This window comes from Bufo bufo, chromosome 5 (assembly GCF_905171765.1).
Source record: "Bufo bufo chromosome 5, aBufBuf1.1, whole genome shotgun sequence".
Classification (NCBI taxonomy): Eukaryota; Metazoa; Chordata; class Amphibia; order Anura; family Bufonidae; genus Bufo; species Bufo bufo.
In genome coordinates this window covers 170,229,932-170,249,213 of record NC_053393.1, presented here as the reverse complement: position 1 = coordinate 170,249,213, position 19,282 = coordinate 170,229,932, and the positions used below count along the sequence as shown (strand labels likewise).

The 19,282-nt window shown below is 42.3% G+C and overlaps 1 protein-coding gene across 1 annotated transcript in view; it reads left to right on the top strand.

The window, feature by feature from the left end:
• The window catches only part of LAMA1 (laminin subunit alpha 1), a 170,965-nt gene that overhangs the window by 71,048 nt on the left and 80,635 nt on the right, over positions 1-19,282 (top strand). Inside the window, exons 11-22 of the mRNA XM_040432573.1 lie at positions 71-211; positions 2,390-2,563; positions 3,403-3,504; positions 6,239-6,450; positions 7,353-7,464; positions 9,885-9,995; positions 11,199-11,326; positions 11,561-11,647; positions 15,068-15,279; positions 15,507-15,613; positions 16,167-16,347; positions 17,917-18,053. Of these exons, the coding sequence (XP_040288507.1) occupies positions 71-211; positions 2,390-2,563; positions 3,403-3,504; positions 6,239-6,450; positions 7,353-7,464; positions 9,885-9,995; positions 11,199-11,326; positions 11,561-11,647; positions 15,068-15,279; positions 15,507-15,613; positions 16,167-16,347; positions 17,917-18,053 (1,704 nt within the window). The remainder of the gene's footprint in view (positions 1-70; positions 212-2,389; positions 2,564-3,402; positions 3,505-6,238; positions 6,451-7,352; positions 7,465-9,884; positions 9,996-11,198; positions 11,327-11,560; positions 11,648-15,067; positions 15,280-15,506; positions 15,614-16,166; positions 16,348-17,916; positions 18,054-19,282) is intronic.

Sequence of the window (19,282 nt, the reverse complement as noted above, 5' to 3'; positions counted from 1 at the left end):
TTTATGTCATTTTCGTAATTATGATGAGGACTAGTATCCATATTGGTGATTATTTGGTCTTCTATTTCAGGAACACGTGGAAGGGGAAAACTGTGACCGGTGTAAGGCAGGCTACTACAACTTACAGGAACAGGACCCAGAGGGGTGTACAGAATGCTTCTGTTTCGGTGTCTCTGGTGTCTGTGATGAATTATTTTGGCATACTACTCAGGTACAGGAGCATTGCTCACATCCTTTAGATTTGCTATTGGGAGGCTATTACTAGACAGATCCTTAATTAAATGTTATCGCATGGTTGAATGCATTTGTTAACATACAGTAATTCTACCATAAGTTCATTTGCATGCTGTATTTTTGTCCATGGAGAATCCCTTAAAAATAAGTCTCCATGTACCAGCTGGATCCGTATATTGAGAACTGGTACAAACCAAATTTTGCTAGAGAATCTTCCTCAAAGGGCATCTGTCAACAGATTTGTGCCTAGGAATCCTATGCTGACCTGTTGCATGTGCACTTGGCAGCTGAAGGTATCTATGTTCATATGTGCCCGCATTGCTGAGAAAGATGATGATTTAATATATGCAAATTAACCTCTAGGAGCAACAGGGACGTTGATGTTGCACCTAGAGGCTTAGCTCACTCTGGAACCGCAGCACCACCTGCACTTTGATTGACAAGGCCAGGCATGATGACATTTTCTCTGCCTGGTCCTGTCAACCAAAGTTCAGAGGGAGCAGCAGTTGCAGAGAGAGCAGAGCCTCTAGGTGCAACATCAACGCCCCCATTGCTCCTAGAGGCTCATTTGCATATAATAAAACATAATTTTTCTCAGCAATGCGGGCACATATGAACATGGGGCCAACACAGATGTCTTCAGCTGCCAAACGCACATGTAACTGGTCAGCCAGTTTTATATATACAAATCTGCTGACAGATGTCTTTTAAAGTGTCACTGAACTTTCAGCAAACTACATGTCATAGCGACCTATCAAAGATTTTGATTGGTGGAGCTCTGAGTGCTTAGACCCCTGCCGATTACTAGAAAGAGGAGAGAGAAGCTCTCACATAGCACATTGTCAGCAGGATAAGGCCTATTGCACACGACCGTATGGCTTTTTCAGTGTTTTGCAATCCGTTTTTCACGGATCCGTTGTTCCGTTTCTGTTCCGTTTTTCCGTTCCGTTTTTCCGTATGGCATATACAGTATACAGTAATTACATAGATAAAATTGGGCTGGGCATAACATTTTCAATAGATGTTTTAGCAAAAAACGGAACGGAAACGGAAGACATACGGATGCATTTCCGTATGTGTTCCGTTTTTTTGCGGACCCATTGACTTGAATGGAGCCACGGAACGTGATTTGCGGGCAATAATAGGACATGTTCTATCTTTAAACGGAACGGAAAAACGGAAATACGGAAACGGAATGCATACGGAGTACATTCCGTTTTTTTTTTGCGGAACCATTGAAATGAATGGTTCCGTATACGGACCGTATACGGAACGCAAAAAACGTCCAGTAAACGGGGAAAAAAAACGGTCGTGTGCAGGAGGCCTAAAACCTGTCCATAAACCATCTCAATTCCGCCAGTGAGGAGGGAGAGAACACCACGTGAACTCAGTGGGGGTCTCAGCACCCAGAATCCCACCGGTGAAAACCTTTGATATGTTACGTTTTTTTTGAAAGTTCAGTGTCATTTTTTAATTCCTATACACAGTCAGTATAACCATGTAATGCATTTAGGTTGTTTGCTTGGGTGGTTGAAACTTAGGGGCCTTTTACATGGGCTGGGAAACGGAACAAATATGGAGAACGGATATTTGGACAAATGCTTGTTCCTGATAATTGGCCTTTGTAAAGGTGCCACCAGTCACTCAAAAAAATTAATAAACAGGGAATTTACTCGCAACCATGTGCAAAGTAAATGGGGAACAAATGATTGTAATTCACCTTGCATCAGGCCACGTGAAAGGTCTTTTAAATGACCACCGATCGGCTTGTATATCATTGATCAGCTTTCATCGGCCAATGCAGTAAGACGTTTATAGTGAACATTATATGATGATCTGTACAGATTTAATCCATATTGTCTTCTTATGCCTTTTTTTTTATAGCTTTTAAATGCTATTTTATCTAATCTATCGTGTGGCATGATCATTTCAGCATCTACTGTAAAAATTTTAGTGTTTTATGGTTTCCAATAAATAATCATTTTTGTATTATTATTACCATTACTACATTATCTGCTAATACATTTGGGAAGGTTCACATCTCCAGCACCCAGCTCTGATTATCTGTTCTGGCAGAGGAATAGACAACCGGAGTTACCGTATCTGGCACAGCTTTCCAGCATTCATTTTTCCGGTTATTGGTTTCCCATTGCAGATGACTGATACAAGGGGCTGGCATGTTAGTGACCTACATGGATCAGAAAGGATTTTGCCTCAGCAAGACCAGTTTGATGGTCCTCATCAAATAAGCATCAACCATACAGAAGCCCAGAGGACTTTACAATCCATATATTACTGGGAAGCGCCACCTTCTTACCTTGGAAATAAAGTAGGTTTCTTGTTAAAGTATAAGGAAAGCTCTTCATTCTCTCCAGATCTATGACCATCATCTAGTCAGTGGTCAGCTGCCGTCCACCTACTGTATCAAGCTTGTCCAGTCTCACTGTGCCACCTTTAGCTTATTTTACACATGCCATATGACCTGGGGATATTCGACCCTCTGATTATTTTCACAAATTGGCAAACTAGACGTGACCCATGAGCATAAGCGAATGTATTGCCAGAAAATGACCTATTGTTTCAAGCTATTTTTTTTAAAATGTTAAACATATTTAAAACATTTTGGTGATGTTTATTTTAATAATAACTACTGTATTTAAAAAATTCGTGAAATATTGCAGTTTTCACACTGACCCCTGAGCTTGACAATAGACTGACACACTTTGTTCTGTAGAGATCACTTCTCATCAGCCCTTTCATTATCATCACAGGCAGGGTTACAATGAAAGGTAACACCTCTGTTATAGGAACACACCACTGACAAAAGGGGACGGTCACAGCTTACTTCCTTTCCCTCCCTGCGCAGTGACTGTGCCATAGAAGTCAACAAGACACTAGTCTCCTGCGTCTATGTGGCTGCCATAAATCAAATCTCTAAACCTCTGCTATCAGGCAAAATTCCCCCAATGTACAATAGAAAAATAAAAAAGATGAAAAAAGGAATATGCTTAAGTATCTGGTTTTAAGATTACAAATAAAATATAATGATTAATATAAAAACTAATAAAATACAGATTATACAGGAGAAGAAGCTTGATAAAAGTTCTCTTTTTTTATAGAAATACATTTTATTCTGTATTTTCATTGTGTATTATTTTATGATTTCAGCTGACATCTTACGGCGGATTCCTGAGGTACGCGGTATCTTATGATGTTCCTCTTGAGAGCTCAGATGGCGAGATGATTTCTAATGTGGATGCTGTCATTCAGGTAATTTATACAGCTGCTATCAGTCTGATCATCTGGTAAAATGAAAGGTGGAACTTCATTGGTTATTACCTGCAGCGCGGGCACTTTTGGTTTTTTAGACATGATGTCAGCTTTCTCCCAGGAATATGTCATCAAGGCAGACCATGGAGGAGATTTATCAAAACTAGTGTAGAGGAAACCTGGCTTAGTTGCCCATAGCAACCAGATTCCTTCTTTCATTTTTCAGTGCTGCTGGAAATGGAAAAGTGGAATCTGATTGGTTGCTATGGGCAAATAAGCCAGGTTTCCATTACACTAGTTTTGATAAATCTCCCTCATATGTTTATAAAGAGGATCTCATACACAAAGCAGAGAAATAACATTCATTACATTGCAGACTGGAGTAGGGCATTTTCCACTTGAGAAGCTAGAATTTTAAAATTCCATTCTACTAAGGTGGAGCTCTGTGACTAGTTTATGTGCACCAGAATTCTGGCTACATTTAAGGTAAAAATCAGTTGCACATGCCTTGCACCATACTATGTATTTTACACACTTTTTGAGGGTCATTTATCAAATTTTTTTTTACGTGAAAATGTCACAAAAGACATTTGGTGCATATTTTTGGGACATTTGGTCACATTTTTGGCCTCTCCACTTTTAGAACTGGAGTGCAAAGTAGGTCAGGATTGCCGATTAGAGCACCCTTAAAGGGAACCTGTCATCAACGTTATGCTAACCTCACTGAGGGCAGCATAAAGTAGTGAAAGAAACACTGATTTCAGCGGTGTGTCACTCGTGCTAAAGCCTCATTCACACGTCAGGGTTTTGGTCAGTGATTTCCATCAGTGACTGTGAGCCAAAACCAGCATTGGAGCCTCCAGAGACATAAGGTATGAGGGAAAGATCTGCACCTGTTCTGTGTTTAGACCAACACCTGGTTGTGGCTTAAAATTACTGATGGAAATATCTGACCAAAACGCTGACTGTGTGAATAAGGCATAATAGTGAGTGCTTGCCGAGACCCAGCATCATAATCATCACAACCTGAGCCTGGAAAAGAGTCTTGGTTGCCTCAGAAGAGTCATGGTTAAGCCTCATTCACGCGTCTGTGGGCGTGCTCAAATCCGTGAGCAGGTGGTCAGTGATGCATCCGTGAAGCTGTCCATGAAAAATCTGTGTTAGGTCCGTGTATCCGTTTTTTGCTGTCCGTGTTGCATCCGTGTTTCACTGACACTGAACAGCTGAAAAATAATTTTCAAAGCATCTCTTCTGTGAAATACGGATGCAACATGGATGGAATCTGTGTTGCATCCGTGGTTTACACAGACCCATAGTCATGAAAATAAAGAAAACTCTTTGAATGAGAAGGTGTGTCCAAACTTTTGGTCTGTACTGTAGCTGTCAGTCACTGATAGCACCTCCCTACCTGTACCGATAGGTATTCACATTAGATGGAAAAAGCAAACATATAAATGTGTAAATTACAGGTTTTACTTAATCTCTCCCCCCCCCAAAAAAAAAAAAGAAAATATATATATACAGTACAGACCAAAAGTTTGGACACACCTTCTCATTCAAAGAGTTTTCTTTATTTACAACCAGGTAAAGGACCAGGTTGTAAATCACTCTTCTTTTTTTTATTCACACTTATTACCTAACACAACAGTCACTTTTCAGGCTTGGTGTTTGTTCACACACAGAAAAGCTAAATAACGTTCACCTGGTATCCTGGGTGTCAGTTCACACCCAGCTGAATGCTCAGCCTCAGAAAGTTCACTTGCAGGCTTTAAGGCGGCCTGCTCGTCTGACACACGGTCTTCAGACGTCAGCACAGAGATCTCCAGAGCTCCACTGTCAGAGGGAGGTAATACACACCACCTGACAGTGCTGGCTGTTTTTTATAAGCCTGCCAAGACCCGGCCTGGAACGTGGGGAGTATTCACCCACCCAGCACTTTGACTACTCCCAGTAAGAGCCGTCCTGGATCAGCTATTTACAGCCATACTAAATAGCAAAGTGTCAATCAGCATTAGCTGCTGCTGACACATGAAAATACCGGCTTTTACTTCACCGAGGCCAGGAACCTCGGTGACACATACCTACCATCAATGATGACCCCTTGTACCTTTCTACAATATATATATATCAATCTGCCTTACAGCATGGTGCTTTAAGATTGCATTGCATTTTATGGTGACAGGGCCTTGATTTATGATGTGCAATGTTTTAAAAAAGTCACATCTCCATGCCAGGCAACCCCCTGGCGTACTTTTACAGACATAGGTGTACACCACATTGCACTCGCGCCAAATATATTATTACTGTGGGCCATTTCTAAAATTTGGAGAGACCTCACAAAGCAAAGACAGACTTAAAACTGACACGAAAACCACTTCAAATGATAAATTCCCCCTTTTGATTCCTACCCTACAAGGGATATGGCTTAGTAAGAAAGTGCATGGCTTAAAAAGCTACAATGTGCACCAAAGCAAGCCTACCAATAGGTGGTGTCTAGCATTTACCAAATCTATGAGTCTCTTTGATAAATCTGAAACATCTGACTGTATAGTCTAAATTTACCCTGTCTATTAGATCGGATTAGTTATTCTGCCCCATTGTTTTTGTCTTTTGCCTGGGAACTGAGGGACACCAAAAATGCAGCTTAAAAGAAAAGCACATTAATCATTTGTCTCCTACACAACGTATAGCTGATCATCAACAATATAATGATATATGTATTTTATTTGTATAGGGAAGTGGATTTACCATAGGTACAAAGTCTGATGGCTTACTGCTGCAGCCGTATGAGGAGTACACAACCGAGCTCAAACTGGTTCCAGAGAATTTTGTCGATTTCTATACAAAGAGGCCCGTGGACAGGGACAGACTTATGACTGTCCTTGCTAATGTAAATAAGCTGTGGATAAGGGCTAGCTACAACACTGCGAAGAACGCGGTCAGCAGGTAATAACCCTCAGACATCTTATGTGTCTCTCTGTGTGTTTGTATTTTTACATGAAAACTTTACATGGTGTCTAAAAGATAAAAATATAAGGGGTCATTTATCAAACTGGTGTAAAGTAGAACTGGCTTAGTTGCCCCTAGTGACAAATCAGATTCCACCTTTCATGTTGGACAGCTCCTCTGGAAAATGAAAGGAGGAATCTGATTGGTTGCTATGGGCAACTAAGCCAGTTCTACTTTACACCAGTTTGATAAATGACCCCCATAGTTCTACACTGCAAATATTATAAAAAGGCTTCCATACACTACATGCAATGAAGTATAAAAAAAAAAGTCTTATTTGTGCACACCTCTCGGAATTCATCAGTTTTAAAGCGAGTCTGTCTCCTCCAAAATCAGTTTCGATGTAAGCATGCTACCATGTAGGGTAGGTGCCCCAAACTATAACCTTACCTGCCTTGTGAAAACCCAGTCCTCTAATCCTGAGAGATTCTTCTTTTTACTTTTATGCAGATATGTTTTTTGGTGCACTTGGCTTCCCTTACATCATGGTTACTAGCTCTGAGATCTCAGAAGCTATAACTTGAACAAGAGATAGAAGTACTGGATGGCATTATGGCGGTGCCATGGTGCACCAAATGGAGCCGATCTGCCTCCAGTGCAACAAAATTTAATTTGCATAAAATAAAAAATACATTTCTCAGGACTGGAGGAATAGATTCTAACGGGAAAGGTATGGCTCTGTTTCAGGGCACCTACTTTACATGGCAGCAGGCTTGCTTTGAAACCAATTTTAGAGGTGACAGACTTTTTTTGAACTCTAAAATTATTGACTTCATATTATCGGCCATTAGACACCCTAATGCAGCTCCCAGGTTTCTCATGTTCTCTTTTGTTTGTAGAATCAGCTCAGTAACATTGGACACAGCTACTCCAAATGTAATAGACCTCTTGCCAGCTGTACAAGTGGAAAATTGTGAATGCCCGCCTGGTTATGCTGGCACATCATGTGAGGTAATGGAAACAATAGAGACAGCGGATGGAAATGTTCACATTTATTATGCAGGACATTCTTGTTTATATCCAGAGGCTCCAAACTTAAAAAGATCTGATAAGATCTGGTAATCCTGAGCCCACCAAAAAACAGCTCCCTCTCCTGACCGACCCTCTTCAAGGGGTTTTGCCACTTCAGCAAATAGCATTTATTATGCAGAGAAAGTATTTATGGTTACGACCACCCTGCAGTCCAGCAGCGGTGGCTGTGCTTGCACACTATAGGACAAAGCACCAGCCTACGTGAGCTCCCACGTTCTCGGCTGGCATTTTTTCTTATAGTGTGCAAGCACGAGCACCACTGATGGATTTCAGGGTGGTCGTAACTATGGAAACAAGCAGTCTCGCTTCACAAGTGGCATTTATCATGTAGAGAAAGTTAATACAAGCCACTTACTAATGTGTTGTCATTATCCGTATTGCCTCCTTTGCTGGCTTGATCCATGTTTCCATCACATTATACACTGCTCGTTTCCATAGTTACAACCACCCTGCAATCCATCAGTGGTGGTTGTGCTTGCACACTATAAGAAAAAATGCCAGCCTCTCTGGTGGCCAGGACCCTGGGAGCTCACTTAAGCTGGTACTTTTTTCTGCAGTGTACAAGCACAGCCACCGCTGCTGAACTGCAGGGTGGTCGTAACCATGGAAACTGTCTCTGCATAATAAATGCTATTTGCTAAAGTGGAAAAACCCCTTTATGGTCCATTCACACGTCCGTAGTGTATTGCAGATCTGCAAATTGCGGATCCGCAATACTCCCGGCCGGCACCCACATAGAACTGCCTATTCTTTTCCGGAGTCGCGGACCGGAAGATAGTCCGCGCGCTCCGGAAATGCGGATGCGGAGAGTACAAAGTGTGCTCTCCACATCCATTCCGGCCCCATAGAGAATGAATGGGTCTGCACCCGTTCCGCAATTAGCGGGAACGGATGTGGACCCATTCTGCGGACGTGTGAATGGAGCCTTAAACCTGGAAGCCCCTTTAAGTTACCCCCTGCTGTCATAATACATACCAATATGGCCTCATGCACACGACCGTATTTTTTTGCGGTCCGCAAAACGGGGTTCCGTTTTTCCGTGATCCGTGACCGTTTTTTCGTCCGTGGGTCTTCCTTACCATGTCACTTACCAGTAGGAGGAGCTCCCGGCCGGATGCAGACATCGCAGCTCGCAGGTAAGTATAATGATTCTACAAATTGCTAAGTAACCATGGCAACCGGGACTGCAGTAGCGTCCTGGTTGCCATGGTTACCGATCGGAGCCCCAGCGACTAAACTGGGACTCCGATCGGTACACTCCGCTGCCACCAATGATAGGGGGGAGATTTTAATTAGGAGGGGGAGGGAGGGGAGAAGGCCCACTGGCCACCAATGAGTTAACTACAGGGGAGGGAGGGGGGGCCCACTGGCCACCAATGAGTTAACTACAGGGGATGGAGGGGGGGGGCGGCCGCACTGGCCACCAATGAGTTAACTACAGGGGAGGGAGGGGGGGGGCCGGCCGCACTGGCCACCAATGTGTTAACTACAGGGGGGGGGGCTGCCCCCTGCTGCCTGGCAGCACCTGCCAGGCAGCAGGGGGCAGTCATGTACACAGTTCTTTTAGTATATTCTAACCTGAAGTGTCCCCATCACCATGGGAACGCCTCTGTGTTAGAATATACTGTCGGTTCAGAGTTTTCACGAAGTGAAAACTCAGCTATGAAAAAGCTTTTATGCAGACGGATCTTCGGATCCGTCTGTATAAAAACTAACCTACGGCCACGGATCACGGACACGGATGCCAATCTTGTGTGCATCCGTGTTCTTTCACGGACCCATTGACTTGAATGGGTCCGTGAACCGTTGTCCGTCAAAAAAATAGGACAGGTCATATTTTTTTGACGGACAGGATACACGGATCACGGTCTCGGCTGCAAAACGGTGCATTTTCAGATTTTTCCACGGACCCATTGAAAGTCAATGGGTCCGCGAAAAAAAAAACGGAAAACGGCACAACGGCCACGGATGCACACAACGGTCGTGTGCATGAAGCCTATATCAGATGCAGATATTTGGCATCATGTCTTTCATTACGGCAAATTGGATGACTGTATTTGGCGTGTTAGGATCTTTCCATGCAAATATTTGGCGAGTCAAATCACCCATAATATTTCACTTATTATATGAGAAGATAGGCTGGTAGACCCCTGTATTGAACAGATCGTCAGTCCAGGAGAATAATTATCTCATCTTTAACTAGGACTGCACTGTTCCTTGTTCTAGCTCATATTTAGGAATACTTTATGTATCTTTATTTAGTAATATGTTTAACACTTATTTAAATGGTAGTTTCAGTATAATCAAAATAACTGATTGATGGTGATTCTGTTTTCTAGTCTTGTATTCCCGGATACTACAGAGTTCGTGGAACCCTTTTCGGTGGCATCTGTCAGCCTTGTGAGTGCAATGGCCATGCAACTGAATGTGACATCAACGGCGCATGTTATGTAAGTAAAATTAAAAAATAACAAAAATCTTAACCCGTTCAGGATCTAGCGATTATCCGTTTTCATTTTTCAATCCCTGGCTTCCCGGAATCATAGCTTTTTTATTTTTCAGTTCAAATAGCCATATGAAGGCCTTTTTTTCTTTGCAGGACAAGTTTAAATCATGTTCTTATGTTAAACATATTTTTTTTTTATTTTTTTTTTCATGTCACTATCTATATTAAATATATATAATAAGATGTGATATCACCAATTGTGAATGGTAGATTCTGTCTTATCTATATATAAAAGTGTTACTTACCATTCTAATTCTGCCTATGGTGATAATGATAATGGCTACTAAAAAGTCACCTGTGCAGAACAGGAAATCATGGCCTATTATTGGGCCTAGTGGCCACTGTGAAAATTGCAGGATTATAAACGTTTTTTAAATATAGTGATAAGGGAAAAATACCAAAAAGTCTTAAAAAATATGTTTAACATAAAAATTTGATTTAAACAATAGTCATTTTCTAATGACACATTCCTTTTAATACTGAAAAAAATAAAAAGTTTGGAAAAAATAACTTTTTTGCTGTGCATTACCATATTCTGACCCCCATAACTTTTTATAGTTATGTCTGCGAAACTGAGTGGGGCTCATTTTTTGCAAGGCAATCTACAGTTTTTATTGACACCATTTTGGAGTGTGTTTGACAAACTTTATATATATATATCTTTATATTTTTTTTTCAAGTTCCCCTAGGGGAGTTTAAAGAGGTTTTCCCAGGTTTTAATACGGATCGGTGAGGGAAAAGGCAACAGCGCTCACAGTATTGCTGCAGACCTTCTCTCAGCTTTTCCTAGGCCAGTGACATGTTCATCGGTGACATGGCCTAAGTGCATTCAGGTGAATGGGACTGAGCGTGATACCAACCATAGCCACTATGCAATGTACAGTGCTGTGCTTGGTGAGTACAGAGAAGGCCGGGGGTCCCAGGTGTTGGACCCCCACCGATCAGATACTGACGACCTATCCTGAGGATAGGTAAATCTCAGAAAATCTCAGAAAACCCTTTTAATGAGTGCTCACTGAATCACTTGGGTTTATTTAAAAATGCACCCTATGGGAGATTCAATATATCCCTATGGAGCACTGCCACCTTGCTGTGAATGGTTGTATTACTCCAGATTCTAATACTAGCTTGTAATTGTATTCCTCAGGGTTGTCAACACAACACTACAGGTCCTCACTGTGACCAGTGTCTGCCAGGCTTCTACGGGGACCCTACTGACGGAACACCACAGGACTGCCAGCTATGTGCCTGTCCTTTGACCATCTCTTCCAATAAGTGAGAAACATCATGTTCTTTTAATTGCCCACTTTAATTCACATTATTTTCTCCATAGATGTAAATGTTTCTCTCCCATGTGGGGTATAGGCATACAGAAAGTGCGCCACCAATAGTGACAGACAATACTGAACCCTTGCAGTCATGTATCCTTACAATGGTGGGAAATCTTTGTGACAATGCTTAGCTTTATTTCTTCTTTTTTTAATAATTTTATATTTTCTATCATTTCAGTTTCAGCCCAACTTGTTACGTGTCCAGTGATGAAGATGTTATTTGTGACCAGTGTGCTCCCGGCTATACAGGGGCACAATGTGAGAAGTAGGTATTTTTAGTTTCTGAGACCTAATTTCCTGCTGATATATTGTCAGAGTTTTATTCTAGTCTTTTCCTAATACTAAGGCCTCCTGCACACGAACGTATTTTTTTGCGGTCCGCAAAAACGGGTCCCGTTTTTCCGTGATCCGTGACTGTTTTTTTGTCCGTGGGTCTTCCTTGATTTTTGGAGGATCCACGGACATGAAAAAGTCGTTTTGGTGTCCGCCTGGCCGTGCGGAGCCAAACGGATCCGTCCTGAATTACAATGCAAGTCAATGGGGACGGATCCGTTTGACGTTGACACAATATGGTGCCATTTCAAACGGATCCGTCCCCATTGACTTTCAATGTAAAGTCTGGAGTCCCTTTTATACCATCGGAGTTTTCTCCAATCCGATGGTATATTTTAACTTGAAGCGTCCCCATCACCATGGGAACGCCTCTATGTTAGAATATACTGTCGGATATGAGTTAGATCGTGAAACCTCATTTCCGACAGTATATTCTAACACAGAGGTGTTCCCATAGTGATGGGGACGCTTCTAGTTAGAATATACTACAAACTGTGTACATGACTGCCCCCTGCTGCCTAGCAGCATCCGATCTCTTACAGGGGGCCGTGATCAGCACAATTAACCCCTCAGGTGCCGCACCTGAAGGGGTTAATTGTACTATCATATCCCCCTGTAAGAGATCAGGGCTGCCAGGCAGCAGGGGGCAGACCCCCCCCCCCTCCCCAGTTTGAATATCATTGGTGGCCAGTGCGGCCCCCCCCTCCCCTTCCTCCCTCTATTGTAATAATTCGTTGGCGGCACAGTGTGCCCCCCCCGCCCCCCCCCTTCCTCCCTCTATTGTAATAATTTGTTGGTGGCACAGTGTGCGCCCCCCATTGGCCCCCCCTCCCTCTATAGCATTAACAACATTATGGACCTCTAGTGTAATAATTTTTGGAGGCACAGTGTGCGCCCCCCCCCTTCCTCCCTCTATTGTAATAAATCGTTGGTGGCACAGTGTGCGCCCCCCATTGGCCCCCCCTCCCTCTATAGCATTAACAACATTGGTGGCCAGTGTGCGGCCACCCATCTTTCCCCCCTCCCCCCCCCCCCGATCATTGGTGGCAGCGGGTTACTAGCAATAGTACAATAGTAAAAGATTCATACTTACCTGGGAGCTGCAATGTTCGTGTCCGGCCGGGAGCTCCTCCTACTGGTAAGTGACGGTTCATTTAGCAATGCGCCGCACAGACCTGTCACTTACAGTAGGTGGAGCTCCCGGCCGGACACGAACATCGCAGCAGCAGGTAAGTATGAATCTTCTACTATTGTACTATTGCTAAGTAACCATGGCAACCAGGACTGTAGTAGCGTCCTGGTTGCCATGGTTACCGATCGGAGCCCCAGCGATTAAACTGGGACTCCGATCGGAACTCCGCTGCCACCAATGATGGGGGGGGGGGGAGATGGGAGGCCGCACACTGGCCACCAATGTTGTTAATGCTATAGAGGGAGGGGGGGCCAATGGGGGGCGCACACTGTGCCACCAACGAATTATTACAATAGAGGGAGGGAGGGGGGGGCGCACACTGTGCCACCAACGAATTATTACAATAGAGGGAGGGAGGGGGGGGGGGCCGCACTGGCCACCAACGAATTATTACAATAGAGGGGGGTGGGGGCCGCACTGGCCACCAATGATATTCAAACTGGGGAGGGGGGGGAGGGTCTGCCCCCTGCTGCCTGGCAGCCCTGATCTCTTACAGGGGGCCGTGATCAGCACAATTAACCCCTTCAGGTGCCGCACCAGGGGGCACCTGAAGGGGGCAGTCTTGTACACAGTTTGTAGTGTATTCTAACTAGAAGCGTCCCCATCACCATGGGAACGCTTCTGTGTTAGAATATACTGTCGGTTCTGAGTTTTCACCGAAGTGAAAACTCAGCTTTGAAAAAGCTTTTATGCAGACGGATCTTCGGATCTGTCTGTATAAAAACTAACCTACGGCCACGGATCACGGACACGGATGCCAATCTTGTGTGCATCCGTGTTCTTTCACGGACCCATTGACTTGAATGGGTCCGTGAACCGTTGGCCGTGAAAAAAATAGGACAGGTCATATTTTTTTCACGGCCAGGAAACACGGATCACGGATGCGGCTGCAAAACGGTGCATTTTCTGATTTTTCCACGGACCCATTGAAAGTCAATGGGTCCGCGAAAAAAAACGGAAAACGGCACAACGGCCACGGGTGCACACAACGGTCGTGTGCAGGAGGCCTAACCTGAAGGCCATGCTTATTGCCCTTCAGTAAGTAATAGGATTCTTACCTTACGTATTTAGTGCTTATTAGAAGCCAATTGACACTGAATTAATGCTTTCTAATAAAAATAATCAGAAGGCATGTATCTCGAATGTATCCCTCTGAGACCTCATGCACATTCAAATTGCGGATCCGCAATATACGGATACTGTCTGTGTTGCACCCATAATTTTTGTGGACCCATTGACTTCAATTGGTTCGTGCTCCGCATTTTGTGGAACAGTATAGGACATACAGATGCAGAAACCACACGGATCATAATGCAAAATGCGGCCCACGAATCCATTGAAGTCAGTGGGTCAACATAAAAATAGTGGACGGCACAAGGACCGCATCCATATTTTGTGGATCTGCTATTTGTGGACAACTAAATGGATACAGTTGTGTGCATGAGGCCTTATATGGGTGCAGTATTCCCCTGTCTCTGCACAGTAAATGATATAACCCTTGGTCATTTCCTGGACTAACTGATCAGGACTAAAAATGGTGCTGACCCCTGCTTCCATGAGGCATAAATGAAGTAGGACGTTCACATAGAACTGTGTCCTGAACCGCAGTTGTTTCTAATCACTTAGCCTTTGGACTTGTCCTGTGAATTTACCATCACGTTCTATGTCATGTCTTGAAACGTACCTGTTCTTTAGTAAAACTTTTGATATGTCATAGTGACATACTATATCAAAGGTTTTGATCAGTGGGAGTCCACAGATTGCTAGAACTTCTCCTTGCTCCTGAAGATGGGCTCAGTTGAAAGTCTTCAAGACCATCTCCAGGCTATCTCCTGCAATGAGGAGAGGCAGCGCTTCTTTCTCCTGGTTCTAGCGATCAATGAAGGTCTTAGCCCTCGGACCCCTCACAGATCATAGCTTTGCTAAGCTACAGGTATACTTTAAATGTTTTTGATGTTTTAGGATGTATAAATGATTGAGATTTAGTTGGGATAAGCATGAGTTTATGTGAGCTTAACTTTGACATGACCATATTATTATTGCATTAGATGTGTCTTGGCCTCATTTGTTGTGTTCACCAGTATAATTAGATTCTAATTACAATGTCTTGATAATGTAATATCTAATGCCGACCGTCACATCACTCTGCCTTTTTTCTAGGTGTGCAAATGGCTACTTTGGAAATCCATTGGTGCTTGGAGGATCTTGTGTCCCTTGTGACTGCAATGGCAACATTGATCCATTTGAAGATGGTCATTGTGATTCATTGACAGGAGAATGTCTCAGATGCATTGGTAACACCGCTGGGCGCCAGTGTGAAAGATGTGCAGAAGGGTTCTATGGTGATGCCATCTTGACAAAGAACTGTACTGGTAGGTATTTGGAGAATCCATTAGCAAGCATATTATTGAGCATGTGGAGAGTATTTATGTGCCCTACCATGTTTGACATGACTATGTTCTATAATAATCATCTTTAATATCTCTACTAGTGGACAGTTTAGTGTGCAAGATAATGATAGCATACAAATATCACACAATGATAATTTTATTCATGTATTGTGTATGATTTTATTCATGTATGTATTTTGTATTTTTAGCATGTGAATGCCACCCAAATAGTTCAGTGTCTGCAGTTTGCCACCATGAAACTGGCTTGTGTGATTGTAAACCTAATGTATTCGGGAAGCAATGTGACCAGTGTGAGGTAAGAGATACATTTTTATGCCTAGACCTTTAAAGGCTATGTAGCCCTTCGAGGTCAAATTTTTTATGATTGCATTTTACTCATTTTGGGCTAAAAATATATATTTTTAATTGGCCTTTATTAAAAATATTCAGCAGTTCTGCCTTCTCACTAAATTACCAAAAGGTCATAAACACTTATTTAAGTCACATTATTATCAGTTAGATAAGAACTGAACTATAAAGAGTGTTTATAAGGTCAGAGTTCAGCTGAGCAGCCTGATGGAACAGAATGAAAACAGACAGCAGGATACTACAGAATGTCAAGGATGCATATAGAAAAGGTTTCCAAATTTTGAATAAAGACCAACTGAAAAAAGAATTTTTAGCTCAAAATTAGTACAATGCAATAAGAAAAAATTAAAATAAATTCCCCCAAAGGTGTCCATAGCCTTTAATTAATCTTAGACCTATACATTTTATATGCAGCTATTCTACCACTTTTATCTTCAATTTTTACACTCACTGCCATGGTCTCCATTAATCTCCATTAATGGTGATATTTTTCTCCCCAGCCTGGATTCTATGGCTTGACATCTGGTCTTGGCTGTCTTCCATGTAACTGTAGTCAGTCAGGTTCAACCTCTGAAGAGTGCAATGATGCTGGGCAGTGCCCATGTGTTGCTGGCGTGGCAGGTGACAAATGTGACATCTGTGCTCATGGGTTTTACGGATATAATGAGGGTGGCTGCACACGTAAGTGTTATTAGACATGTTTTAAAATGTGTACTTTAATTATAATGGTGTTAATTATAATAGTTATGATATGTGTCCTGGAAATTTGACCAGAATTGAATGTTAAAAGGTTGTGCTGCTTTTCACTCTAAAGTTTATTTTCATCAATTGCTTTTTTTTTAAAATTTACCTCATTTGCAGTTTTCTCTTATCCCCCATACTAGAATTCTTCTTCCTGGTTTGTAATAAAAGTAATATAATACTGATACTGATATAATACTGATATCGTAGTAATGAATCATTCTTACAGATTACAAAGTGAACGTAAGAAGCCTGTGAACACGAGATCACCCATAATGCCATGCACACAGCCAATCAGCAGCTAGCTAGTCCCTGTGATGTTACAGCCCTATAAAAGCCTCATCCCGCATGGTCTCTGCCATTTCACTATGAGCTGAGCATAGGGAGAGATGTAACAAGCGCTAGAGATAGTGTCCAAGAAGCCTTTAATTGTGAAATAGTGAATAGGGAGATTGCAGGGACAGTGTAGGGAGATCATAGGGAGAGTTTATACACATTGTAGGTTGAGCATAGGGATTACATAGGAAAAGTGCAGGATGTGTAATCTGAACCTGAATGGATCCATAGGAGACAGCCCACTTTGCATAAACCCCTGTGTAGGGCACAGAGTTATCTATTTGAACAGTGCCATTTCATGAGGCCTTGATTCTCAATTTGCAGTGAATAAGCTGTGTAATTCAGTGGTCCCTCAAGTTGCAATATTAATTGGTTCCAGGGAGACCATTGTATGTTGAAACCATTGTAAGTTGAGTAATCAGTTCCAAAATATCATCCAAGATAAGAGAAAATGAAGATTTAAGAAAAATAAGCAGATAACTAAGACAGGTAAAACAATTCCTTACATATAACAGTCAGGGACAGCTGCTAACTAGCAACTAATCCAGCTATTTTACCAGGAAAGTGGCCTTGATGGGTTAAATCTGAGTCTGAGGCATTGTATGTTGAGTCTAGTTTCAACTTACGATGGGTCAGAAAAGACCATTGTATGTTGAAATTATTGTATCCTGAGGCCATTGGGATCACTGTACTACTGTTATTGGGATGCCCACCTTGTTTAATAGATAAGCAATTCCATTATGCCTTGATTCCCGAGTTGGGGTAAATAACCTGTCTTGTTCTACTGTTATTGCGGGGTCCTCCTTTTTTTCGCCAGAAAACAAACTGGCATAGGGAGATAATATGTAGTTTTTGATGCAGTTTCTTTAGACAAAGCCATGAAGGGATCCAAAAAGGAGGTACAGACTTCTAATTCTTCTGTCTTCTGTATCCAATGCTGTGTTTGGATGAAAAAGCCGTGGAAAAGGTTTTGTGTGTGATTCAAGGCTTAGATTGTCTTTCTTTTAATTTTAACCAACATGATGTCTATGGCCATTTTAAAGGAATTATAGTATGTTATAGTGTGAAAGTGGTTTTATTAAATTCTGTTCCAAATGTATAGTTCATCTGATTTAGTCTACGTTATGTCTCTAGCTCTCCATGTTTGTCTGATCTATTTGTCTTCATCTGTAGCTTGTGACTGCGCTCACACACAGAACAACTGCAACCCAAGAACTGGTGAATGTGTTTGCCCTCCAAACACCCATGGGCCAAAGTGTGAATACTGTGATGTCAACTACTGGGGTCATGATCCTGAGCTTGGATGTTTGGTATGACATGGAATCTGGATTTTCCATATACCGATATTTGGAGATATGCATATCTGAAGTACCCCTGGCATATGTACTGTATAGCCAAGTAAATTGTTCTGAGGGTCCACCAGCTCTTCCATTGTTTTCGTTTCATTTCTCAATAGTCTTATTTTCTTTTAATGGAGGCTAATATTTAGAGCCTCTTCAAGATGGAACATTTTTAATTGATCAGTTGGTAACACTGTGGCCCAGATTTACTAATGCATCTGTGCCATAAATCTGTCTAGAAAGTGGCACAAATTTTCACATCTAGGGTTTCAACACTTTTTTCCGACATGCTTGACAAGATGGCAGTGCTTAACAGCAAGGGGTGGGGGTTCATGGGAAAGCGAACAATGTCTAACATGTGCCATTTTGCACCAAAATTCTGGCATAAAAATCTGTTTTAAAATAAGCCAGTCAATAGAGAAAAGTGTCTATCGCTACCCCAGATTTATCATCCAGCTTGAGCTCCTGTAATACATCTGGTGCAGGTCTAGACAGCCTGTCTAAGCTTCTACCATCTTTAGGATTACTAAATCAGGGCATTTGTCTGAATTTTCATGAAATACTTTAATATAAAACAGTTTATTTCAGAAAAACTCCAACCCAAATTTAGGCAAGCTTAAAACAACCTTGAATATATTGAGATTTTCCTTGGTTTTTGAATCAGATGAATACTACAGTACATAAAAAAATTGAAGCTTAAAGCGGGTTTCGAGGTCCTTCTCGCTTCCTCCGCTGCAGCCAGGAGAGAGAGTGCGATATGCAAGCGCTTCCCTATCCTCCCCATTTCTGAATCCTTTTTTCATTGGTATGTGCTGGCTGGATTCATTTTTCCACCACAATATACACTGCTTGTTTCCATGGTTTGACCACCGTGCGATCCATCAGTGGTGGTCGTGCTTGCACACCATAGAAAAAAGCTCCGGCCTCTCTGGTGGCTGGGACCGTGGGAATGCACATAGGCCTGTGCTTTTTCCTATATTGTGCAAGCACAGCCACCCTGCAATCCAGCCTGGAAACGAGAAGTGTATGAAGTGGTGGAAAAATGAATCCAGTCAGCAAAGCAAGCAATATGGGTAGTAACAATACATTAGTGAGTGGCTTGTATTAACTTCCTCTACATAATAAATGCTATTTGCTGCAGTGAGACAACCCCTTTAAGTGATGTTATTATTGTCACTTGTTTTATTCAGTTATACATC